This window comes from Stegodyphus dumicola, chromosome 2 (genome assembly GCF_044657685.1).
Source record: "Stegodyphus dumicola isolate Sdum_Otavi_A_Nest chromosome 2, ASM4465768v1".
NCBI lineage: Eukaryota > Metazoa > Arthropoda > Arachnida > Araneae > Eresidae > Stegodyphus > Stegodyphus dumicola.
Genome location: NC_140769.1, coordinates 228,298,053 through 228,325,739, shown reverse-complemented (window position 1 = coordinate 228,325,739; position 27,687 = coordinate 228,298,053). Strand labels below are relative to the sequence as shown.

Sequence of the window (27,687 nt, the reverse complement as noted above, 5' to 3'; positions counted from 1 at the left end):
TCTGTTCCCTAAACTGAAGCAGTGGCTTGGCGGGAAGCGCTTCCAAAATGACGTGGAGCTGAAAGAAACCGTCACAACTCACTTCCAATCATTGGTGGTGACATTTTATGAAGAGGGTATTGCAAAGCTTGTTCACAGATAAGACAAATGCCTCAATCGTCAAGGTGATTATGTAGAGAAATAACCTGTACTGTACATTACTTTTGGTAATAAAATCTTTTTTGTATATTCACTCGTCTTTTCTTTATAGCCCATCGGAGGTTGAAAAAAAAATAGCCCTCGTATATTACTGGGAAAGAATATTTTAAATATACTACTTAATTTAAGCTCATAAATGATAACAATTATAAAATAATTTGCTGAGGATGGACGAGATTTATGCATATATTCAAACAAGACAAATATTTATGTTTTTAACATAAAGAAAATAAGATTCGTTTACTTTTTCTTAAAATGAAATCATGTAATTTGCCATACCTTCTGAGGTACATTAATCTACTATATTTGTTATAAATGGCATTAAAAATTTACAATTTCAAACTTAGGATAATTCCAGGAGAAATATTTCAAATAATTTCAAAGAACTTCTTTTTAATTACCTTAAAATTCATTTCCATCAAAATACGGAACTGTTTGCTAGCCCAAATTAAATCTTTACTTAATGGTTTTCCACCCTAAAAAAAGAAGTACAGGATTAAAAAAAGGCACAAATAAAACAAAACATGCATGTATGAAGATGCAATGTAATATAAGAATATATTACAGAGCATCTTACGCAGTTATATATAATTCAGCCCACTTCAAAAATGAAAGTAATTAGGAATAGACAGAAAATTTAAGTATTTTGAATAATCATATTTAATAAATGAATTCTGTAAAATTTGGAATATGTGAGAAATTAACAAAGAGTGCTAATCATCCTTTATGATTCATTAAAAAACAAAAACTAAACTCAGTGGCACAACAGTCCCAGTAGACCATGGCCTGCAGTGGCCTTTTCTGCTTCTTGACCTTTGGGCCCTGGAGTGCATCAGCATATGCCCTGGGCAAGTGGTCAAGCTTGTTGTGAGACCCCCGGTGTTTAGTTCCTGAGCAAACTTCATACTCATTTTATCGACCCACTTAAGGGACGAAAGGCTGAGTCAACCTTGCCCAGCCCGGGGATCGAACTCCAGATCTGCGGTGCATTTGGGCAATGTGTTAGCCACTTCGCCACCAGGCAAAGCCATTACAAAAATTTTAATTCTTGGTTTTCTTAACATTCATTTTTAAACTCTTACAAAAACATTCCACACGAAAAGGTGTAATTTAAATCTCATATAAAAAATACTATGTGTAAAGGTGTAAATACACTTATGTAATAAATAACTAAACATATAATGTGGGCTTTACTTTATCAGTGTGCGATAAAAGCAAGATAAATTTTGTGGAGAAATGTCTTTACTCACCCATCATGTAATACATCACCAATATTATATACTGGATACTAGCTAAACTTTATAATGGTAGCAACATCATAAAATTTGTATACATTATAAAGATGGATATTGCAGACAACAGATATTGCAAATAAAAAGGGAAATTTTCTAATTAATGGAATTGTTAAAGAAATATGGAGAAATAGTAATAAACGAAGATGAAATAACAGATGATGATAATGCCACAACCTTCAACCAACTAACAGACAGCAAAATCTATAATAAGCTTCTAAATCCAGAAAATTACTACTGACCGGAACACAGAGGTTATTGAAAATAAAAAAATTTCAATTAACAATTTATGTGGTAATTAAAGGATTAGAATAACGGAATTTTATAATTTAACAATGAATTATGTTTTTTTTTATAAAATTAAAGAGAAAGTATTAGCACAAAAAACAATGCAAATTAAAAAAACTTAACACTGGAAAAAAAAAAATTTTAATAAAGCAAAAAAAAAAAAAAAAAAAAAAAAAAAATATTGAGCTTTTTGTTCGTAAATTTTAAATTTCCTTACGGTTTTAAAATTAGGGTTACATTCATAAATTTTCAAATTCCTTAGGGTGCTTCATTATTTCATATTTTTTTTTATAGTTTCTGCATGACATCTTACTAGATTTAAACTGATGATTTAATATCCAGAAAAATCAAACTTTGGAACAGCCAAAGTCCCAACAAAGACAGTTTTGATTTCAGATTTTGTACTATATTTATGTAACAGAAAAAAATCAGCTTTATAAATGAATTTAGAAATAGTCTATTATTTCCTTATTTTTTATTTGAGTAGCTTCTCTCTTGTATTCTTAAAGAAGTAATAACTTTTCTGAACTGAGCCACTTCCAGATTAATCTATGCCACATTGTTTGCATAACACCGATGACGTAGCTAATTTAGAACTTGAAATTTTGAGTACTGAAACTTTTCTAACCTAAATCAAAACCTTTCTCTCAGTGAACTTTCACATTGGATAAATGTGCACTTTTAGCTTGTCCCTGTGTGCTGCTTGGATGCAATTTCACTGTGCTCTCTTCCTATCACAAGAGTATCAAAAATATAAATGTTCTGGAAATAGGCACAGTTAGAGTAGCAAGTGAAATTTTGCCATAAATGTAAATTCAAATAAAAATGGAATTTAATTCACCTTGACTACCAAGTTTCCTATTCATTATGGATTAGCAATCTGTGCAATCAAAATTCTTCCTCTTCAATATGGATCTACCATTTGTCCTCTCTAAGTGATGTGCAATCAGTATTTCTCTGTTTCTGCATCTTAGTGTTCCCACTTTTCAGTACTTCTAAAAATTTGTTTTCGTCATATAACACACACATATATGTAATGAAAACACAACATATTTGAATAGTCGATGATATCTTTTAGAAAGATGAATTTGCATATACTATTTTACAGAAATCCAACTGAGGAATAAATGTCCCATTGAGGTTAGTAGCACAGTCCAATCCTGTATGACTAATAAATGTAATATTAACACAATTTTAGAAGCACTGAATGTAAGAACAGTGAGATGTAGATGCACAGAAATGCTAATGGCGTAGATATTTGATGCTTAGAGTGTCCATTCATTCTGAAGAATAAGCAGTCGAGCCGAAATAAATTCCATATTTATTTTAATTCACATTTTGTAGCCACAATTCACTTGGCACTCCAAATGTGCCTACTTCCAAAACAATTTTGATACTATTGTGATACAAGAGATCATTGCAGAGCATAGATAATTGCATCAAAGCATGCTAACAGGATGAAAACAGAAGCCAGACGAAACAGAGTGTCGTAGTACTTCAGAAGTGGAAGGGAAGTCAAGTTTCAGTTCCGAATTAGTTTCGGAACAATTATTTTGATTGGGCAAGAGATATCTGCAGTAAGCGTTACATAAGATGGCATGATTAACTTGAATTATGCAGTTTAGACTTATGGCTCTATTTCTAAGACCCAAATGAAACAAGTCTCAGTTCGAGTTAGTTTTGATTTACAATTATTTTTATTGGGCAAGAGATATCTGCTGTGAGCGTTAGATAAGATCACGATTAATTTGAATTATGCAGTTTAGAATTATAGTGCTATTTCTAAGACACAAAGATGAAGTTCCCAAATGAAATAAAAAATAAAAGAGGTCATAGACAATTAAATTTAGAAGTTTGCTTTCATATTTTGTATCTTATATATATATATATATATATATATATATATATAAGTGGTTATCAAAATAATAGAAACACCTTGTATTTATAAGGAATCCTTTACTTATACGGTATAGAACTACATTTGGCATGTAACACAGCTTGGATTTGCCTGGGAATCGAATCTCATACAAATGGTGTGTAGATGAATATTGTACAATTTTCATGGAGATACTGTGAAAGTTCTGGGTGAGATAGATGCCCATGGAAGATATCGATTCCTGATTGAATGCTCTAAAATAGACCATAACATTACATTGAGGTCGAGGGACTGTGCAGGCTAAAATAGATGTTCTACTTCATCCTCATGTTCATCAAACCATGATTGGATAAGTTCTGCATAAATAGGAGCATTATCATTTTGGAATATTCCATCTCCTGCAGGAAACAATATTTGCATCATAGGATAGATCTGGGCAGCTAAAACGTCTTCCGTGATCCTTCTTTGAGGGTTATGAATGAGCCAGCAGAAAACCACAATATGACTGCTCATACTATAACAAATCGACCTCCATACTTGACAGCTGGAAAGAGACCAATTACGATCAGATATGCTTGTGCATGTGTCCTCCAAATGTCCACTCATTTTGTTGTAGAGAAAAGTGCGAAAGATTATTCATCTGAACATATAACTGCTTTCCACTTACCAATCCGACTATGTTTTACAGTCGTGGCACCACTGTAGACGACATCCGGCATTAACGTGCGTGACAGAGGGCTTGGGAATAGCTGCTCTGCTGTAAATGCTCTGCTTATGAAGATGCCTTCTAACTGTAATTACTGCGACTGGAGAATACAGATGCTGATTGAGCTCTGCAGCTGTACATTACGATCTGCTTCAATGCCAGTTGGTTTTTTTTTTAAATCAGCTTCTCCTTCTATCCACTATTTTACTTTGCAGAGTTTGTTTTGCCATGCTGTCATGACTTTACACACTGTACCTCTAGAAATGCCTAAAAGGTTCGATGTTTTAGTTACAACTGCTCCAGCTAGTTGGGCTCCTACAATTTGGCCTCCTTGAAACTGTGAGAGGTCTGACATTTTATGCTTTTGACAAAAATCCAAGACGTATGCAACTTTACTAAAGCTACCTCATACTAACACAATATATACTTTTTATATTAAAAAAGAAAAGAAAAACTTGTAGCTAGGATTACATTTTAATGTTTATGAAGCACATTTTTAAATGTCAGTTTTATTAACAGGTATTGCCATTTTTTGACAATCATATACATGTAAGATAAAATTATATGAATCAGAATTATAATATAATTATAAACATTAATTCTTCCTCTCTATTCTAAACTCGTAATAACTTCTCTGCAGTGCGTCATTTCTAGATCATTCTATGGCCCGCGCAGCTCTGATGACGTAATAATTGTAAACCAAAACTTTTCTCTTTGCGTGCTTCCATCTTTCATAACGACGCACTTCAGCTTTTGCTCTCTACTGTGCTAAGATGTAATTTCGCTGGCTTGCTTTCTATCTGAACAATATCAAAAATGTAAATCTTCTGTGGAAAGGCACGATTAGAGTGCCAAGTGATTGTGGCCACGAATATCAGTTGCAAATAAAAATGGAATTAAAACTGCCTCGACTGCCAAGTTCTTTAGATATTACCAAGTTAGCATTACTAGCATACTATGCAATCAAAATCTTCTTCAATATGGGTCTAATCACGCATCTACAGCGTTCCGTCTTTTCCTTTCCTTGTGCTCTTATTATGACATACATATATTTGGCTAAAAGCATATTAATTTTATAATTGATTTGTTCTATACAATTTTTGCATTAATTTATATTTTGACTATAAAATAGAGTTAATAAACGTATTTCAACTCTGCAAGAATATGACTATAATGATATAAATAACATCAGAAGACCTGGTGCACTTTTCAGAGCACTTAATCTGTATTGTTGGTGGAACTTAAATTAATTGCATTTATTTCTTCATATTGATTTAATGACATTTTTTTTAAAAAAAATTTTCACTTATGCTATTATAACTTCTTTACTGCCTTTCTTCACCTAAAATTTTAAATTTCATTATTAGATGATTTATTATTCTGAAGTACCTTATCCCATTTTGGCTCACCCAATCTGAATTCAATGCATGGTTCTGAAAACCCTCCAATATTCCTCACCCTGCAAATAGACACACTTTAATCTTTTGCACCAATTCCACAGCTTCTTCAAGTGACCAGTGGCTTCTCTACCTTACAATGAAGGACATCATTTTCACTTCATTTACTGCAGTGCTTGACTCAAGAAGGCTTCGACTCTGAATTGAATCCAGAAATGCTATTGCTTAATCTTACACACCTAAAAAATACTATGCTCATCGAAGTTATGTTTTTCGATATCTCCTATATGATACACACAGGATCAGGTGTACGCTTAGAAGCCTGGTAGCAGTGACTTCGTCATCTTAACCTAACTAACTTGTTTTAGTTAACAGGCTAATAACAGCTCTAATAAAAATACATTAAAATGTAAACTTCAGTAAAACATTTATTGTGTTTTGATTAGTTAAAAAACAAGAAGTTCAAAAATTTATATGCAAAACTTATGCAGATATTCTTATGACTACTACTTCTATTTCCTCATTTCCTCGACAGCCCATAGTGGGCCTTGACCTACTTCGGGCATCTCTGCTTTTGGCAACTGTTTTCTAGTTTTTGACCTTTAGAATGTTTAGGTCATTTTTAACACAATCGATCTATCTCACTAAGGGATCTACCTCCAGGTCTGGTTCTCATGGGCTCTGTGAGACATTGTGTCCAGACAACCAGGCCATTGTTTCTGTAGTTTGAAGAATTTTACTACATCAGGTTGTCTATAGATATTGTATAACTCTAAATTAGATCTTCTGCATGATCCATTCACACAGACCTCACCAAGTATGCAATGCAATATCCTTCTTTCAAATACTCCCCAAACTTCCTCATCACGTAAAGTCAGCAGCCAAGCTTCCACTGCATAAATCAGAATAAATAAGACTCTTGTAAAAAAGTAATTTAATTCTTAACTTGAGTAAATTGGATTTTAAATAGCTCTTCAAGCCATGAAAATATCTATTTGCAATGCAAATCATCTGCCAGTAACTGAATAGCCTTATTAAAAATATTTCTTCTAGTTCTCTAGTAACTTTTCAAGAATCTCTAGTAACTTTTTCAAGTGCAATATTAAACAGGAGACATGCCAATGCATCTCCCTGTCTTACTCTATCATGAAATCAAGTTGTTCTGCGAGGTCACCTTGTAAATGAATATGTATCTTGGTTTCCTTAAGAGTCAAAGCCACCAGTGCAACAAATTTTTCTGGAATATTTAGTTCACACATGACCTCAAATTCTTTATTACTGCTATCATATGCAGTTATGAAATTGTTAAAAAGATTGTGTTTCGATATCAAATTCTCTGCATTTGCAAAAATCTGCTTATACTCGATCTTCCCTTCCTTAAAGTCGCACTGATGATTGCCAATCGCATTATCAACATAAGGTAAAAGTCTGCTAAAAAGACTCGTTGAAATTATTTTATAGAATGTGAAAGGAATATTAATTCCTCTATAATTACTGCAATCTCCCTTTTGTGGATCAAGCAGACAGTAGCAAGTTTCCATTTCATTGGGAGTGACACATAATTCCAGATGAATTGAATTAAGTCCTTTATTAGTAGAATGCAAGGTTCTGAAGGAATATTTTCTGACGCGGGAGATTTTTCTTTATAGCACAATTCACCTCTTCGACACAAGGGGGGAAGAGACTTCGACAGAAGGATAGTGCTTGTTACTTCACTATTCTCTGTATACATGTCAGAATTCAGCAGCTCAATCCAAGTACTCCTTCCGTCTCTGTAGAATGTCATTCTTATCATGTACAATTCCCTCTAAGTGTTGTGCTAGATTTAAAACATCATCCACGACTGCTGACATGAAAGAAAGCTCTGCTTTCTTCTGCTCCTTTAAGATGTTGAACATCTCTTGGATGATTTTCATGAAAGTCCCTCTTCTTAGCACAGAGGATCTTTTTTAAAAAAAATTTTTTTAGCACATTTACTAATTCAGAAGTCAAACAACAAAAAATCAGTGTTATATTTTCAAAATTTTCACAGGACTAGTTTTGATGGTTTTACCTAACCACCAATCCTCAGCTGCAAAACCGCAAATGAACAAGATAGGAAATAATGATTACATAAGATAAGAAAGCCTGGACAAGAATAAGCAAGTGGCACCCTCTGTTGATGAAACCAGAACTAAAACATAATTTCTTTAAAGGCCGAAGGCAAAGATGGATTGGAATTCGGATTGTTAACTAAAATAGAAAGACATTTTTTTTTAATGTGAAATGCCTCTAAAAATCCAGTTCTCCAATGGAAGATGTTTTTTGAATAATTTTGGCAGCAGAAAAATTGAAAGTGTGATTTTCGGACCAACAACGTTGAGCAACAGAAGACTTTTGTGTTTTATTCCTTTTTTCTAACATATGCCTCATGTTCCTTCACGCAAAATTTTAAGGCTCTCTTAGTTTGGCCAATGTAAATTAAACCACACTGGCACGGAATCCTATAAATATCCCAGGAATTCATATCTGGAATGGGGTCCTTGAGTATGGAACTCGGAATTTTACAGATGGGAGAATAAACGACCCAAAAGTTAAATCTCTGCAAAATATGTTCAACTTTATAGCTAATTGATCAAAAGAAGGAAATGACAACAGAATTTTTATAATCTTCTAAAACAAGAGTGTGCCTTTTAGTGTGTTGAGATGAGAATTTTTTAACTGCTTGATTAATAATGTTGGGTGAAAAGCCCCTGTCAATAGCTATTGCTTTTAAATAATTTAGTTCTTCATCAAGGGATAGTTTGGAGGAGCAAATTTGAAGAGCACAGATCGAGAAACTGAAGAGAATTGCAAGTCTCAAGCTCAAAAGTGAACTGAATAGCAGGATCAATGGAATTCATTGTTGAAAGAACTTTATTAAATTTATTATTCTGCCATTTACATTTATCAGGAGCTAATCTAGTATGTTTTCTTTGAAGCATATTCTTATATGCTTTATTTTTTAAGGTCAGTGGAAGCCCCACATTCTTGCCAGTTTCAATAATAGGCATTTTTAACAGATTCCATTTCTATACATTCCAATTCCTCCAATTTGAGGGTTTTTTTTTTTTTTTTTTAAATTTTAGTTTCTAATTAATTCTGGTATCTCAGTTTTGTATCTTTCTCTTTTAACAGTAGACAGTTAAACTTCTCTAATTTCACACCCCCCGCCCCGATTTTTAATGGGCATTAGAGATTCTTATTCTGATTGTTGGGAATGGCATCACTATACCAACAAATCAAGGGCCAGATAGAGACTGATGTTATGGGACGCCGGGGAAAAACGAGGAGTTTCGGTCAGAAAGCTAAGGATGAAGTTTGCACGATGTAGTCAAATAGATATTTCTTATTCATTTAACTTGTACAAAAGTGTAAATACACCAAACACCTTAAGTTTATAAGATATGAAGATCTCCATTTATGATAAGATAGGTGTAAATTCATCAGGTGGATGAATTATGAATCCTTTCTGAGCTAGCCTTTGTTTGAAATGTAACGCAGTATGTAACATAACACTGATTTTCATCATTACCAAGTATTGGCCTGAGGCAAAATTTGCTCCACAATATGACACAACATCCAAAATACCTGAAGCATGTCTGGTATCAATTAAAACAAGGTCAATCGGATTGAAAGTGTCAAAATTAGGAGTTCTACAAGTCAATTTGTGAATATTTTTGTCTGGAAAGCAAGTATTGGCCTACATCATATCATGCCCCACAGCAAAAAAACACAAGTATCTGCTTGTTATCATTTGAGTCATGATGTAGGATATGCCAACCAGTGATAGGCCTGAACCTATTTTCCTTCCTTATCTTAGCATTTTGCATCACCCAGCATAATCTTGATATTATGTTTTGGACTGGCAGAATACAGTGCATGGACTTTCTTGTAAAAAGTAGCCTCTGTGTTCTCATCCTTATCTTCAGTTGGTGCATGCATATTAATTAAACTACAATTCAAGGATCTACCTCTCAATCTAATCCTGCATAACGTGGGAGACTTAGCCTCAAAATTGATAATAATAAACCTAATCCTCTTACGAACAATGAAAACTGTGCCAAACACGTTTCCCAGGATAACTGCTATAAAATATATTGTAATTTCTGCCATCCTGAATTCCCCGTCCAGTCCATTTCATTTCCTGATGTGCCATCAAGTGATTTTTATAATCGTCCAATACTTCCATTTAAATAGAAAGTCCGCTGCTTCTATAGACAGGGTTCGTAGCCACATTTTAGTTAAAAAAATAAGCACCTATAAGCAATTTCAAGGACATTAAAAAAAAAAAAAATAAGCACCTGTCTAATTACATTATACACAACTGCATAACCTTAAAAGAAAAATTAGACTTGCAATTTAAAATATGAGCAATGCAATATTTATTAAGAGAATGAGCATTACCTCAACCATGGAAAACAATTAACTTTTTTTTTTTTTAAATTTTAAATGACAGTTCAATTTACAGAATTAGTTTACAATGAGAGAGAAAAAACTATGCAGAACTAAACTATATTACACGATCTAATGATGAAATTTCAGTTCAAAATATAGAAAATAAATAACAATAAGCTATATTAGTTGTATTCGCTTGGCACCTAATAATAAATACAATTTATTTTTCAGCTCATATTTAAATAATTTAACTTAAATCAAAATTCTGAACATTTTCTAAATTTTCATTGCATAACAATTTTCCCGTAACATATATTCCAAGCAAAGTAATTTAAGTAAAAAAGAGGAACATTTCTGAAATCAGGAGACGGAAAATTGCTTCATGCAGTCATCCTTTAACAGTAAAAGCTTAACTAACCCGCATACTCGGAAATTGTCGAATATTCCGTATAGTCGAGCGTAACTGGAAAAAGAGGAGGGGGGGGATTGTAGCTGTTCTTTATAGATTTCTCGGCTAAATAAATGATTTTGACATTTCGATATGTGCATCATATAAAAATAGACCAACGGAGCTGAGAAATATTCTGCTTAGAAAGCACAGTAAAACTCTTTTAAGTGTTCATAAACAAATCTCGGACTGAATATCAAAATTAATTATCTCTGCAAAATATCACAAACGTTATTGCGCAATAATTCTTCCCTATGTGATATTACGCAATCGGAATCAACAACTGTCAGTATTGGGAGAATAAAGACTAAATAACTGGGGTGTTTTCCATTCAAATTTTCAAAAGATGGCGTTAAATTTCCAGAATAGAATCATTCTTCATTTGGGTTAGGTAGACCGCAAAACTTTTAGTCCTATTGAATCCAGATTGGACAATGACAAAAAAAAAAAAAAAAAAAAAGTTTGCTGCTTCAATATTAGAGATTTTGTGGAGAAAGAGGAGAACCTCCCAACCTCCGTACTGTATAATGTATAGGGAAAAAAAATTAACTATTCAATTACTTTCCTTTTATTTAAGCCATTCCGAATATTATTCCTTAGAAAGCTAATCTGTGTAAAAGTACAACCATTTTTGGAAGTTTATCTACAGTTCAGCAGCTACTGCAACTATATTATTATAAATATTCATACATATGCTCATAATATAAGCATAATGATCATAATAAACACGAATATGAACTGACCACGTGGAACGAGAATGCAAATTTTTAAAATTTTGATAGAAATCCAAACGTGTGTAGTATTTGGGTGGGACGAAAAGAATACCGAATGTACCGGAATTTTCTATGGTTTTCGCAATTCTTTGACCAATAGAACGATGTGCACCTGTCTGTACTCTGGAGCGCAACATAGGTAATGTTAGTGCAGAGAAAAGGGGAAAAGCTATTTCCGGGAGTATGATTCACCATCTGACGTTCCATATAAGGAAGAAAAGTTGTTTATTTAGTTTCGGCTTTGGTGCGGGGAAAAATAGCGCGTTCATTAAAAAAAATAAAAAAAAAAAGCACTAAAAGGAAAAAATAAGCTCTAAAAACAAAAAAATAAGGGCTTTAAAGAAAAAGTAAGCACCTATAAGGGCATTTATATTTTATTTTCAAATATAAGGACTTATAAGCACTTGTAAGGACCGCTACGAACGCCGATAGAGTAAATGCAAACTCACAAGTTCCAAATGCCATTCCTAAAATCCCTTCCAAGTCGCCTCCACATAGACAATCCAGAAAATTCTTCCTCTGATTTTGTAACATTAAGATTTTTACACAGCAAGGTTGTTAGCCTCATGCCCAATCTCAAACTTGAAGGCCCAGTCTCTCGATAAAATCCCCAGGAGCAGGGTACCCGGCTATTTAACCTTAGACCCTAGGTACCCATTTTATTTGCTTTTTACAACAAGCGTACGCTACACTGAGCCTATTTATTACATCTAATCACCACACAGGTTTATTCCTATAACTAAGTGATTTAATTAAAGATATCTGAAAACAAGTTTAGAGTGCAGCTATTTTTTTTAAACAATTAAAAGCTTCATTTTGTACATAATAGAATCTATTATTAAATTTCTAGCTTGCCCTTTAAAAATGTTCATTGAGATATGAGGATTTTAGTATTTTTTTATTTTTATATACAGCACTGAGAACTGCCCTCCTAATTTCCTTTACAAAATTACTATTTTGAAATGTATGAGAAGAAATAAAATTAAAAATTATCAGCTGCTAAAATATGAGTTATTACAAATTATTAAGCCCTACACATTTCAGCTTACTCTTTCATGTGCTAAAAATGCAGCTAAATTGTAATATACACAAGATATCAAAATACATGTGATTTATATATACAATACATATCTAATGTACGATTTTATTACATGTATTTTTAAAACTGATATTGATCATTTGCAGAAACGGAAGAACTATTAGAAGTTCTTTGTTCTCATTTGGATTTTTATCCAAGAAATAAGCCTGAAAGATTTTTTTTTTTTTTAAAATTGTTGCAAATTTGTGTCCATATGAAAGATAAGTCGATGTATCCACCAACAAGGTGTGGCGGTCCCGCAAGTCACTTGTACCGCTATTCTGCAGCATGTGCAAGATACCCTGGATATTCCCGTGTCGACCAGAACCATTTCCCGTCGATTGGTTGAACGAGGCCTGCACTCACGGCATCTGTTAAGAAGACTGCCATTGACCCCACAGCATAGATGCCAACGTTTAGAATGGTGCCGAACTGGAGCAATGTGGATGACAGAATGGCAAAAAGTCGTGTTCTCAGATGAATCATGCTTCTGTTTATCCAGTGACAGTCGCCGCATACTTGTGTGGCGTCGATGTGGAGACAGATCTAATCCGGCAGTAACTGTGGAACGCCCCACCGCATGACAATGTGGCATAATGGTTTGGGGCGCTATTGCCTACGATTCCAGGTCACCTCTAATTCATATTCAGGGCACTATGACGGCCCAACAATACTTGGATAATGTACTGTGGCTGGTGGCAATCCCCTACCTTCAGGGGCTGCCTAATGCAATTTTTCAGCAGGATAATGCCCGACCACACAGTGCTCGCATCTGCCAACATGCTCTGCAAGGTATACAGATGCTTCCCTGGCCAACATACTCTCCTGACCTGTCACCAATCGAACATGTGTGGGATGTGATTGGATGCCATTTGCAGACTCTGCCACTGTCTCGTCCAGAAGACGAACTGTGGCAAATGTTGAAAGGGAATGGAGAGCCATCCCTCAGCACACCATCCGCACTCTTATTGACTCTATGCCTAGACGTGTTTCTTCGTGCATCGCTGTCTGCAGTGGCCCTACATCCTACTGAGCCGAAGCTGTTCTCGCTCTGTATTCTGATTATCAATCTGAAATAAAGATCACTTATTGCTGCTGGCTCTCTCTGTTATTTTTCCAAATTTCATCACTTTCTGACCATTCCTTCTTGAAGTTGCTTTTTTAATGTTGAGCAGTGTAAAAAGCTAATTGCAAAAATGACTTTTTTCTAACTATTAGCACATTTTTTTTAACAATTTCAACTGTTAGCACCCTTTTCTAATTAAAAATTTCCACGAATACAATAAAATTAGCAGTGTAGCACCTTATTGTGCTGAAACTATTGCTATTTGAGATGAACTACATTGCTTGAACAAGTGACTGACTTGTTCATATGACCATTCTAAATCAACCTAAATATACATGACAGGATACCTTGCGGCACATTAACATTCTTATCAAATATCCAAGAATTAAAATGGCACTGATGAAAACTACTGTAAGAATTTATGGACAGGTTTTGAACATGTCAAATATAACATGAATCATTGTTCTAGATGATCAGGCTACTACTGAAAACAATGTCTGTTTAATGCCTGAATTCACATATATGTTTATAGTAATTCATACAGATATCTAACCAATTTGTATGTTTTGTTCCCATTGTATAATTGTGCTGTTTCATCACTTCAATATAGCTAAAGGTACTTGTGTATTATTGCAAACCAGCTTGGTAGAAATAGCCACAGCTTCAAAATACACCAAACTCTAGTAACTATGCGCATGACAAATATAAAGTTTCTAATGTTGCCATTTTCATATGTGTTCTTTTTGTTGAATTCCAAATTCCAATGTTTTTTATCGAAAAATTGATTATTTTTTGGTCTTAATATTATTATAATTTGCACTCATAAAATTTTCCTGTAACAGATGAAAGAGAGGTGAAATTTCTGCATACATTATTTTGTGACAAAATTGCTGAAGGAACTATGTTTCAAATTCTTTCTCAAAGCGACTGCTACAAACCTTCGACAACAAAAAAAAAAAAATAAATAAAATAAAATAAAAGCCCATTTGTACCTAGTTTTACTGATTGTCTTTTGGAATAAATATATACAGTTGTAACTCGAGATACAAGCACCTCTATATATGAGAAATTCGAGATAAGAGGAAAATGTGAGAGAAAAATTGTTCTCTAAATATAAGCATTGACTCGAGTAACGAGCCAGGCTGTTGGTATGCCTGGCACGATTTCCCGATTTAGTTGACTCAGGAAATCCCCTCATCATATCACTCAATGTTCTTTGATCTACAGGTTTGTGCATTGTTTATTACATTTAACGTGAAAATAATTATTTCACGATGCCTTCCAAGAAGAGTGGTGCCTCAGAAAGTGCTTCAAAGAAAAAGAAGGAAACCATGGCTGTTGAAATTAAGAAAGAAATCATACATAAACATAAGCGTGGTGTAAGAGTGACGGAATTGGCAAAGACTTATGGTCTTTCGACATCGACAATCTGCAGTATTCTGAAGTGGAAGGTAGAAATTAAGAAACTTGATGTAGGCAAAAGAGTTACCGTTACTTCCAAGCACCGTCCAAAACTCCTAGAAGCTGTTGTTGGTGTGAATTAACGAGAAGCAGTTAAGTTTGGTGTTGGAAACTACCATACAGGAAAACTATATTATTTACCAGTGTTAATTATTAGAAAAAATGATTTTTATGTTGATATTTTTGGGGATGCGGAATGGATTAAGTGGATTTCATTATTTTCAATGGGAAAGTTTGTTTCTAGATACGTGAAACTCGCTATACGAGTTCAATGCTGGAATGAATTAAACCCGTATCTTCAGGTCCACTGTAATTGAAGCAGAGAATGTATATGTAATCATATGCACGTATATATGTAATATGTAGTTTTTTACAATTGTTTCTTTTTCTTCCATAAAATGTGCCAGACTGCACCAAGGTGGCTGTGATAATAGGTACCCAGCTAAGATCCTTTTGTATGACTTCTCCATATCCAGACTATTTCAGCTAAAATAAGAAATTCTTAATTTTCCTCAAGTTTTGCATGCAGTGCATGCATCAAAATGTAAGACTTTGCTATTATATTTAACAACTTGTATATAATTAGCAATATCCAAAATTATGTGGTGGAATTAATAAAAATTTAAATACATATTTACCTGTTTCATAGGTCCACCCCATGAACTTGTATCTACTTGCCCATCAGCCCAGCTGCAAATATTACTCTTAGACTTTGCACCCCAAAAATTTCCAACAGGGTTGACTGGTTCTCCCCAATTTCCAAAGGCACTATTTGGTGTATTGGCAGTTCCTGGAACACTTTTGTCCTGAATTGGATGTCCATTTGCATCCAGATGTACCCAAAATCTGCGTCCTGAAGGATCAGTACGAGGTGTAACAACGGACCAACTCATGCGACGATTGAGAGACTGATTTTTTAAACACGAATTATCATTTTGATTCATGTTTGCTCCAGCCTGGGGCAACCTAATCATACCAGGACCAGCATGAGGAGCACATGGATTGCCACTCTGGCATAAATTACCAGGCGGCAGAATACAGTCGGGCATTTGTTTGGCAGGTGGCATTTCTTTCCAATGTGACACTTTAGCTTGGTGTACAGGATTACCCCATACTGCAGTACCATCATCATAGTTAGGTCCTGATTGGCAAGTAGTGGGAGGAGGTACAGTTTCTTCCCACCCAGATGGAGGCATCTTTTTATTTCCACTTGAAACAGGAGACCAATTTCCAAAGGTGCGATTTGATTTGTGGGAAGGATCTCCCCAAGGTGGACCATTATCGGTTGCTGCTTCTTCTGAAAGGTAAGCGTTAATATGTATATATATGTGTGTCTGTATCTTGAAAAAATAATATTCAACAATGAAAATGTTAAAATATTTTTTTAATGCAGTATGCAGCTGTCAAAACTGAAAAAAGACAGTTTATCAAATGTTTTGGCAAACTGCACTGTAGAAACCAATGATATTCTGTTCAGATATATAGATAACTATACTGTACAAAGCAAAATGAAAATTATTTTGATACATTAAGAAAAATGTTAAAATTTAAGATTGAGAAAGATGAATTCCTTCCAATCTTACATTTACATTAGAAAAAATGCTTCATCAAATGACAGAAAAACCTTTTTTTTTTTTTTGGGTGTGTGTGTGTGTATGGTGCATTAGATAAAAGAGGTTGACTTAAAAATGATAAAGAATGATAACAAAATGTTTTCATGTGCATTTGTGGTAATATTTTTTCAAGCAAATATGGCATGGAAAAATTTAAGTAAATAGTGCAATACACAAATATTTTAAAGGATTATTTAATTTCTTAAACTTGGGTTACCTAACTGTTGGCTCCAAAACTGCCAAAAGCGTTTTTTTTTCCTAACTAAAATACCAAAGTGCCCTTACTACTGGATTTTTTGTTCCTTTTAACATAGTGTCTTCTAGCATATATATATAAATATATATGTGGTGTGTGTATAAAATATAAAGTAAGAAAATAATTCTCTAGTAAATTACTTAATTTGCAATAGCTCTTTAAATTTCTTCTTTAGACTTTTATATGCCCCCTCTTAGCATCCGCAATGCAGCAAATTTCTCTCGACTGCATCATTTCTAGCTCAAACCATACATATAACTTAACAATGCTGATGATACATCCAATTCGAAACTTATAACCAAAACTTTCTCTGGTTAAGCTTCCATATGGGATGACTGTGTACATCTGCTTCTACACGTTATCATCAAGACGTTGCTTTTCTGCTCTCTTCATATTGCAACAATACCAAAAATGTAAATGTTCTTAAACAGGCACAATTACAGTGCCAAGTGAATTGTGGTTGCAAATGTCAACTGAGACATTTATTTAATTTTATTTTATAGTTTATAATTTCTAATTGTAGATATAATATTCGTTTATTATTATTATTTTTTTTTTATTTTTAATTATTTTCCAAATAGATCAGAGAGGGCTGACCATTTTTGAAGCACTGAAGTTGCTACACGAATTCCCTTCTAATAGTGAATCTTTTACGGATCCTGGCACATGTGTAAAACATGCAATGTTGGGTTGTGCTTTTTTAAATGTGGTGTCACTTTCTTCGAAAAGTAGCACCATGAAGAAAATAGACGGAAGTGTAAACATGAAATATAAATAATGTAACTATCATATACCCAAGATATTTTTTTTTCATTTATATGCATGTAATCACCGTTATAACCAAGCAGAGCTTTTTTACGGTGTTGTAGAGTAGCATGCCTTCCTGCAGCACACCTGGGTAATGCTAAATCTGCTACGGTATTCAGAATCTAGTGTTTTTTAACCGTAGGCAAAATCTCTTACTCTTGTACACGCTTCCCAGCAATGCTCATTTCAGCACCCTTTTCAAAGTTCTATTCATTCAGTGTGCCTGCTTCGGGCATACCCACAGAATTAAAATGACAAGTGCTATCTTTACAAAATTTTACCTGTGTACTCTTCCAGGACTGATCCGACGGCCTACCTGGCCCCCCCTTTTTTTTGTCGAAATTCCAATTCCAACTTTAAAAGGTAGTACGCCAGAAAGGGTTAAACTTACAATTTTTTTAATACAATTTTGCACAATTAAAAGAAGTCCAGTGAAATCTGACTTATCAAGAATTTCAATTTTCACTTTGGGAGAGAAAAAATTCATTTTAATTTATCAAAATTTTCTGTAGATTACAGCTGCAGAAAAATTTTTGTATATCATTAGCTAAATAACAATAATTAACATCCTGAATTCTGTTATCTAAACTAAACACATAGGTGCAACAGCCCTAGCAGTCCATGGCTTGCAGATCCCCGATATCTGCTTTCCTGACCATGGGCCCCAGGGTGCATGAGCATATGCCCTGGACAAGTGGTCAGCTTGTTGTAAATCCCCCCTCCCCAGTGTTTAGTCCCCAAGTGAACTTGACACTCATTCTGTTGACCCAATAAAGGTATAAAAGGCTGAGTCAACCTTGCCAGTGCGGGGTTGAATTCTGTGAACTATATATAAATACTGACAAAAACTAGTTTTGAAAATTTAGAGCAAATTTTGGTAATCATTTCAAGATGGCAGTGGATGGGATAAATGTTAATAAACTATCTCATTTTTGCATACTATATTCCTTGGTTAAAGAATTAATGCTGCCGATAACAGTTTATAAAAAGGCGAATACACAAAAAAGAATTAATTATAATTTTTTTATATTAAAAATTGGCAATTTAAACAAATCTAGTAATTTACAATACTTCTCTATTTAATAAAATATTACTTATTACAAAATTTTAAAATTCATAACCATTATAAAAATTTAACAAGTGAAAATATTTGAATAAATATGATGTGTATCAAAACTTGCATTAAATGCATTATAAAACAGACATTAAGTATTCAATTATAAGAATATTATAAATTGGTATAATTGTTTTACATCTGGCAATTTACTGATAAAATATTTTAATAAAATATAGAAAAGTAATTTGTAATTTTGAGGAAATTTATTCTTTGGAAAGACTTAATATTGATTTTACAATAAGCTTGCAGATTATTACTATAATTAAGGCGATAATTTCTGCAAGATCACTTAATTATTGTACTGTAACACAAAAAATTCAGATAAAAAATGGAGGGGAATCAGGAATTTTATTAAGTTCTAAATACAGTAGACTCCTGATTATCCGTGGACGGATAATCTATGGGGTGGATTATCAGCGCCTGCCTCACAAAGTTTTTTTTTTTTTTTAAACAAGCATAAAGCAAAGAAAAAAAAAAAAAAATGTTCACGAAATTGAGCAAAAAGTTACATTTGCTAACATCGTGCTTATTTTTGTATATCATATTATATAGCAAAAATATCCCAAGCCTTCTCGGAACCTTCCCCTTTGATGAGTAAGTGATTTCTTACTCACCTTTGCAGTGCAAGTTCCACCCCCTCTCGTCTTAATCTTACTGACACGTCCACTTCCTCCCACTCGCCATTGTTAGTTTAACCCTGATAGTGTTTGCGAACCGGTCGGAGTTAATTATTATGTTCAGTGCTTGTGCTTTTTGGTTTTGTTTTTTCGTTACCGATTTAAAATGTCAGGAAAACGAAAGAAGGTTGTGCTGACGATTGCGCAAAAACTATAATTAATTTCCAACGTAGCAAACGGCGCTACAAGGCAGCAGATGGAATTGGATTACGGAATCGTGGAAACAACAATGCGTGAGATTCTAAAGCAAAAAGACAAACTGGTGAACTGTGCATCAATGTCGGACAGTGCTTCAGCAATGAAAACCCGAAAAACTATGAAGAGTTCTACCTTTGATGAGCTAGACACGATACTGACAGAGTGGTTAGCTGAAGTTCGAAAAGAGGATACTCCCGTAAATGGTCCTATCACTGCGGCAAAGGCAAAAACCTTTTTTGAGTTGTTAGGCCTGAAAGGAAATTTTGATGCGTCTTCTGGCTGGTTGACTCGTTTTAAGCAGCGACATGGAATTCGAGAAATTGGACTTCATGGGGAGAAACTTAGTGGTGACCCACAAGCAGCCGATGATTTCCACCATGGATTTGAAGAATTTGTTTTAAAAGAAGAGTTCTATCTTTTGAACAAATGTACAACGCCGACGAATCAAGACTTTAGTGGAAATGTCTTCCCACTTGCACTTTAGTATTTGAAAATGAAAGTAAAGCGGCAGGTCACAAAAGCAGCAGGTGAAGGATCACTATCATGTCTTGCAGTAACGCTACCGGTGGACATAGACCTAGACTTGTCATTGGAAAGTAAAAAAAAAAAAAAAACGAGATCTTTCAAAGGCACAAGATAGAAAATTTGCCCGTTGATTACTTAACCCCTCCCCCCAAAAAAAGGATGGATGAATTGAAACATTTTTCAAGAACGGTCCGAAAAAAATCTTTGCTCTTCAAGTGCGTAAACATCTTAAATCGAAAAACCTGCCTGAAAAAGCTGTGCTACTGATCGACAACGCACCATCTCAGCCAGCAATAAGCGTGCTAAAGTCTTCTGATGGACAAATTTTTGCAAAGTTTCTCCCCCCAAACGTTACTGCTCTAATCCAACCCATGGACCGAGGAGTCATTGCAACAATGAAGAGAACATACTGAACCAAGCTGGCTAATGACCAAAATTGAAGAAGGTTATGATCTGAAAGAGTTTTGGAAATCCTACACAATCTTGGACAGCATCTACGATATTGCATCTGCATGGGACTCGGTGAAATCGTCAACCCTTATAAAATCATGGAGAAAACTCATGCCTAATGTTGAAGCCAACAACAACCTAACCCCTTTGAGTTGTGAAGAAGAGAATGAAGATGTAGACACACTTACGGCAACTCTTGCCGATATGGTGAAAACAGTTCCGGGTGGTGAGAATGTCGATGCTGAAAACATTAACGAGTGGTTGGAGTGTGACGTCAACGAACCTGGCTTTTTTGACAGATGACGAAATTGTGAAGAAAGCAAGGGGAGAGACCGAGAATGAAGGAGAGTGAAGTGTAGGCGAAGAAGAGCCCACTGTGCAGATGTGGAAGACTCACAAAGCGGCTTTCAAAGACAACGGACTGCTGAGCTATTTAGTAGAACAAAACGACGCGGAGTTGGCCGAGAAACTTATGCTACGAAAAATGCAATCTCGGATCAAGAGAAAATGCTTCCAAAGCAAGAAGCAAACACAAATGACTGACTTCTTCAAAAAGGTGTAGTTTTACAGTTATTCTTTTGTAATTACATTATACATTACATTATTAAAACAGTACATATGTATTAATTTTTTTGTGTATCCTTGACACCTTTCGCAAGTATACAAAGCACTTTTCTGTTTTCATTAACAAAATGCATTTTAGGTTACTTTTGAGTAATATGCTAAAATATTTAGTTAAACATTTTCTGCTGGTTATTTCACATTTTATTGTACATAAAACGACTTTTCAAAGTTGGAATGACTGTTTTCTCTTTTGCTATACCCATTTTTAGCTTTTTCAGATTATCCGCGTTTTTTGTTATCTGCGGCGGCCGCGCCACCCAATTCCGCGGATAATCGGGAGTGTACTGTATATACATTCAAAATACATTTTAACATAATTTTCATTACATGGATCTTAAGAAAATAATTATTTGATACTTTTACTAATGAATTGATTATTCCACAGAGCACACTTTTATAAAGCATTTGTGAAAATTACTTTACGAAGTTGAATTGTATTCTTAAATTTAATTGAGAAAATATTTATAATTCATACAGGAAATTCCAAACCATGTCAATTTTCAATAAAATTTAAATGTTGCATTTTAAAAGCTGCTGGGATATTGAAGAAGATAGTTAAATTACTCTTTCAAAAAAGCAGAGATACATTCAAATTTAACATTTAATCAAAAATTTAATTTTATATTACCTTAAACATTTCTTCTACTATTCAGTAAAAACTTATTTCACACAAATTATTATTTTTTGACTTTTTTCTAACTATAATACTCTTCATACCAAAGTATTTAAATAAAAATGTGTATTAAGAGAAGTCATTTTTCTCCTTTTATTGCTACTTAATATAAATGGCAAGAAAATATTACCTTTCAAATGGTAGTTACGCAAGTTTTAATACTAAATTCTTACCATGCTAATTTAAATATGCAAACCTTCTATTACACTTTGAATCTTATTTTGCATACTATTTACATTTCCCAAATTTTATTTTAATTTTAATCATATATATTTTGGCAAAAATTTAAAATTTCACAAAAGCTGAGAAGTAATTTACTTCCTTCACATTATACTTCCTACTATTTCTATATTTAATCTTTGAATCTATTTACTTTTAATTTTTACTATGCACGCTAAAAATACAGCAATTACGTTTATCAATGCCTAATGAAGAATTTTGCTTTAAATTTATTTCCTAATTTAAAACATCATATGAATATGCAATACAAATGACTAAAAAAAAATATTTTTCTATAATATATACAAAATAGTCAAAATTTAAAACTTGCTCATTTGATCAATATAATGAAAAATGTTATTCACCTATACTTTTATTTTCGTTAGCCAGAGGTAAATGAGGCAAACCTATCTGTAAGGCTGCTGAAATACATAATTAAAAGTATAAATCTAGAATATTTTAATATGAATCACTAAAAACATTACATAACACTTAAAAACCATAACCTATATTTCTAAACATATAAAAAGGGCGAAATTCAGAGACTTGACATAAAATTCTGTAAGTAATTTATAATTAAGTATAACAAATATATAAAAACATGAATTAATCTAATGTAAATAAATCTGCATTTGTAAGAGAGGAGGATTGCAACTAAAAAACATATCACTAGGTAAATTTGCATTTAGTTACAAAAAAACCTGCATTTGTAATTAAAGAATTATTGATATATTTTTTAGTATCCTCTGAATATTAAAAAATATATCACTAGGATCACTTTCTATAAAAGCCATACTACTTGACACTTGTTTTGCTCTGGCATACTTTCTTGGTGCCAGGTGTCACTAAATTGTTTTACATCTTTCCTGGCTTCCAATAAAAGCAATAAGCTTTTATTGCCATTGCTAATGCAATTATGTTTCTTTTTTTTATTCTAATTATTTATTGCCTGTAGTGGCATTAATGATTTTAGACGGTCACACACAACGAAAAAAGTTTCAATAGCATGGTTTCTTTTAGTTCTTGCGTTTCGTAAAAGCCAAATAAATAATTATTGAATGCAATTAATTACCTTCACATATAAGACGCAGGTAACTTTTTTGAGACCAAATTTAGGAAAAAAAGTGCGTCTTATATGCCGTCAAATACGGTAACAGAAATCAAGGGAAAAAATTATGAATAGAAAAATAAGAAAGTTGATAAAACATGGAGAAAAATAGCACAAAAAAATATGGGGGGGGGGGGAAGAAATTAGCACCCAGCCAAAAGTGTGGGAAAAGAAATGCACTGGTATAGCACAGGAAAAGAGCAGTACAGCTCTTGTGAAAAGTTGCTCGTTTTTCATTAAAATGCATTCAGCATAAATTTACTCACAAACTATTTATTTATGGTAAAAATAAGTATCTAAGGCATGAATAAATTTCGCAGAACTGCAGAATGGCATTATAAGACAGTAAAGGTTCACTGGAAATTAAAAAATTTATATTCACACATTACCTTGTATGCTAAAAAAAATTCATTGAATTCTATAAACAGAATTGATGAATTAATATTTTCAAAATGATTAGCATTAAATGCATAATAAGTCTTAAAATATAAAGCCTACACATAAATGAAAATTTCAGTGTGAACAGTTAGAATTCCCCCTCATTTATCATTTAACATAATTCATTAAATATGAAACTTTCTTCCCAATTTTCTTCAAGAATTTACAAAAACTAGATTTTTGACAATTTTAAAAGATCAATTATTTGTACATTCAAACTGACAAAACAGAAACAAAGTAGTTGTCTAAGTATATGAATAAGCTAGAACTATAGAATACGAGTTAAAAATAACAATTAGTGGAGGCATTAAAGCAATATGTATCAGCACAATATTCATAAATTTGCAGGACTAGTTTTGAAGGGTTAAACAGACACTCCTTCTTCAGCTGTAGAAGTGCAAATGATGAAAGTGTAGAGCAATTCATTACGACAGCGATGAAGCTGTACACTCCGACGCTACTTTCCCTCTCACCCCCGTTAACTGTAATTGGACTTGATCCAAAAAGAAGGAGAAAGATTCTCTCCTTGTATGACTCATTCTCATCTTATGCTATGAACAGTAAACTACGCTTGTAATCATTGCTAGATTTTTTCTTCTAATACCTAATAAATATGTTATTTTGTGTTTGCTAATATAATGATCATATTCCTTACATCCGCAGCTTGGATTACATTTTATTAAGGTAAGAACTTTAATTCTGTTTTATTCATCTGCTCATCTCGATTTAGCAAAGTTGTAATAGTACACAAAATGAACCCTGCACACCTTCAACAATAGATTACAAGACCGAGCATATGTTTACTTCAACTAAATGCAGAAAATATATCGAGATAAGCTATGAAGGATAAAAAATGCAAAACAGAAAAGATACTTTGCCATAAATTATCGCTGGATAATCCGAAAAAGGAAAAGCCAAGCCTGTCTCTTCAAAAGGGAAACAAAACTGCATAGTTGTGTACTGTGCAAAATAAAAACTGAAGCTACTAGCTTCAAAAATAAATATTCAATCATGAAACTAAACAATAACAACTATCAAGTATGGAAATACAAACTTGAAATGATCCTGAAAAAGGAAAATTTATGGGATTTAATAGCAGATGATACACCAAAAGAAATAAACGCTGAATGGACAAAACGAGATGAACAAGCACAAGCTACCATTAGTTTATTCGTAGAAGACAACCAAATCGTACACATAAGAAATAAAAAGACAGCCAAAGAAATATGGAATGAATTAAAGAAAATTCATGAAAGAAAGAATCTTTCCAGTAAACTTTACCTTCTCAGAAAGCTGTATATGTTAAAAGCAGAAAATGAATACAAACTCGAAGAACACCGAAATCATACATGAACTGCGAGAAATCGGTGAAGAAATAAAGGACAGTCACATTGCAGCGCTCTTACTAAGTGGCTTACCGAAAAGCTACGAAAATATTATTACAGCTTTAGAAGCATGCCCAGAAGAAGAACTAATGTTGGAATACGTAAAAACGAAACTCATCGATGAATGCATGAGAAGAAAAGAAGGCACGCGAACAGAAGAAACAACTGCCTTCGAAACGAATTTTAACACAAAATTCAAGCATTTCAATCAATGAAAATGCAATTATTGCAAATGATTAGGTCACTAGGACACTTGGAAAAGAATGCAGATTCTTAAATAACCCCCCCCAAAAAAAAAGATAAAAACGAAAGTAACTTATTTTTCAAGAATGGAAAAGCAAATGAATAAAGGAAATTATGGAAATAAACAGAAAACAAAAGTTGCTGTAAATGAGGATAAACATGAAGATGAAAACGAAAATAAGAATCTTGAGAAGACTGAGAATTATACCTTAGAAGTCACTCAAACTGGTCAGTTGACCCAGGAGTTACTTGTCATATGACCGATAACAAACTTTTTCACTAAATTGGATAGAAGCAAAACTGAGCAAATAACAATTGCTAACGGCACTCAGATGAAGTATGAAGGTATCGGAGAAGGATACTTATACTGTACAGACAACGAAGACAACGAAATAAAAGTATGACTCGTAGATGTTCTGTACGTTCCTGACCTAGAAGGAGGATTGATATCCATATGAAAAATTACAAAGAAAGGATTTATAGTTGAATTTGAAGAAGATATTTGCAGAATAAAAAAGAAAAATAAAACCATAGGAATTGCTAAAACAGAAGGAAATTTATATACCATAATTGAATCTCAAAGAGGAAAAGCCAAAATTGCAGCTGCAGAAAGAAGTGAAAATAGTATAGATCTTTGGCATAGAAGACTAGGTCACAGAAATTACGAAGCAATCAAGAGGCTAAAGAATGATGACTTGGCAATCGAAATAAGGATTGACGGAGAAGCCAAAAAGGAAAAAGAATGCGAATACTGTATCAGAAACAAAATAACTGAACTGCTGTATCCCAAGCTAAACAACTATTGAGCAAAATCAGTTCTAGACTTGATACATTCAAATATTTGTGGACCAATTGGTACAAGATCACTAGGAGGAAAGAAATACTTCATAACATTCATCGACAATCCAGATACACAACAATCTATTAGCTACAAAAGATGAAGCTATCTCCAAATTAAAACAATCTGTAACATGACGAAGAACAAATTTGGAAAGAAGCCAAAAGTCTTAAGAACAGACAATGCAGGAGAATATACAAGCAAAGAGATTGAAGAATATCTAAAAGAAAGAGGGAATCGAACTTCAAACCTCCGTAGCATATTCACCGCAGCAGAATGGTAGAGCAGAAAGAAAACATCAATACTTAATGGAAATGACAAGATACCTGCTACCTGATTCAGGACTCAAAAGAGAATTTTGGAGTGAGGCCAGCCACCTATCTACAAAACAGGCTACCATCAAGATCAGTTGAAAAAATACCGTACAAGCTCTGGAATAATAAAAAACCGAACTTAAGACATATCAGAGTTTTCGGCAGCACAGCCTATTGTCTAGTTCCAAAGCAGAAAAGAAGCAAACTAGATGAAAGAGCAGAAAAAGCAATTCTTGTTGGATACAGTGACCATACTAAAGGCTATAAAATTTACATGCCACATACAAACAACGTTGTGATCAGAAGCGTAATATTCGATGAAAAGAAAAAAGAAGAAATGCCTCGCCAACTAAATGACCAGCATGAGGAAATAGAATGGCCTTTTAAAGAAAATAAATTGACAAAACCATGTCCAAATGCTACAACAGAGGAAGGAATTGAAACAGAAGAAATTCCCCTATTACTGAGAAGATCCCAGAGAACAACTAAAGGAATCCCACCAAACAGATTCTCATACATGGCTAAGAATAAAGAAATCAAAGTTCCTAAAGACTGGCAAGAACTACAAACTTTTCCAAACAAACAAACACAAACACACACACACACACACACAAAAAAAAAAAAAAAAAAGGAATTGTGGTTAAAATCTGTGGAAGCACTGAAGAGAAACAAAACATGGGAACTAGTCAATCTTCCAAAAGGAAAGAAAGCAATCAGAAACAAAGAGACATTTAAAACGAAATCTGATGCTTCAGGAAATGTTATCAGATATAAAGATCGTTAAGTAGCTAAAGGACATTGCCAAAAATTTGGGCATGACTACGACAAAACATTTGCACCAGTCATAAAGTATACCACAATAAGGACTATCTTGGCAATAGCAGCTCAAAAGAAGATGCATGTAAATCACTTTGATGTAAAAAAAGCTTTTCTATATGGAGATCTGAAAGAAGATATATATATATATGAAGCAACCAGAAGGTTACATCTCTGTTTCAGAAGCAAACAAAGTCTGTAAACTAACTAAACAGACAGCCAGAAACTGGAACCACAAGATAACTGAAATCCCGTGCAAACAAGGATAAGTTCAAGGAAAGGCTGATCCATGTTCCTTCACACTGATAGAGAAAAATGCAAGAACTTACATAATCATGATATATTAGTCGCATGCGACAAGCGTGAATCAATTCAAGAAGTTGAATG

General features: G+C 33.6%; 1 protein-coding gene across 6 annotated transcripts in view; it reads right to left on the bottom strand.

Moving 5' to 3' along the window:
• LOC118202774 (protein Gawky-like) overlaps positions 1-27,687 on the bottom strand; it is a 105,419-nt gene that overhangs the window by 43,702 nt on the left and 34,030 nt on the right. For 4 of the 6 annotated variants that reach the window (XM_085811859.1, XM_085811854.1, XM_085811856.1 and 1 more), the window contains exons 4-6: positions 22,524-22,580; positions 15,638-16,296; positions 600-674 (exon numbers count right to left, since the gene is read on the bottom strand). In XM_085811859.1, coding sequence (XP_085667985.1) covers positions 600-674; positions 15,638-16,296; positions 22,524-22,580 — 791 coding nt within the window. The remainder of the gene's footprint in view (positions 1-599; positions 675-15,637; positions 16,297-22,523; positions 22,581-27,687) is intronic. The other 2 variants (XM_085811857.1, XM_085811858.1) reach the window with 2 other exon arrangements.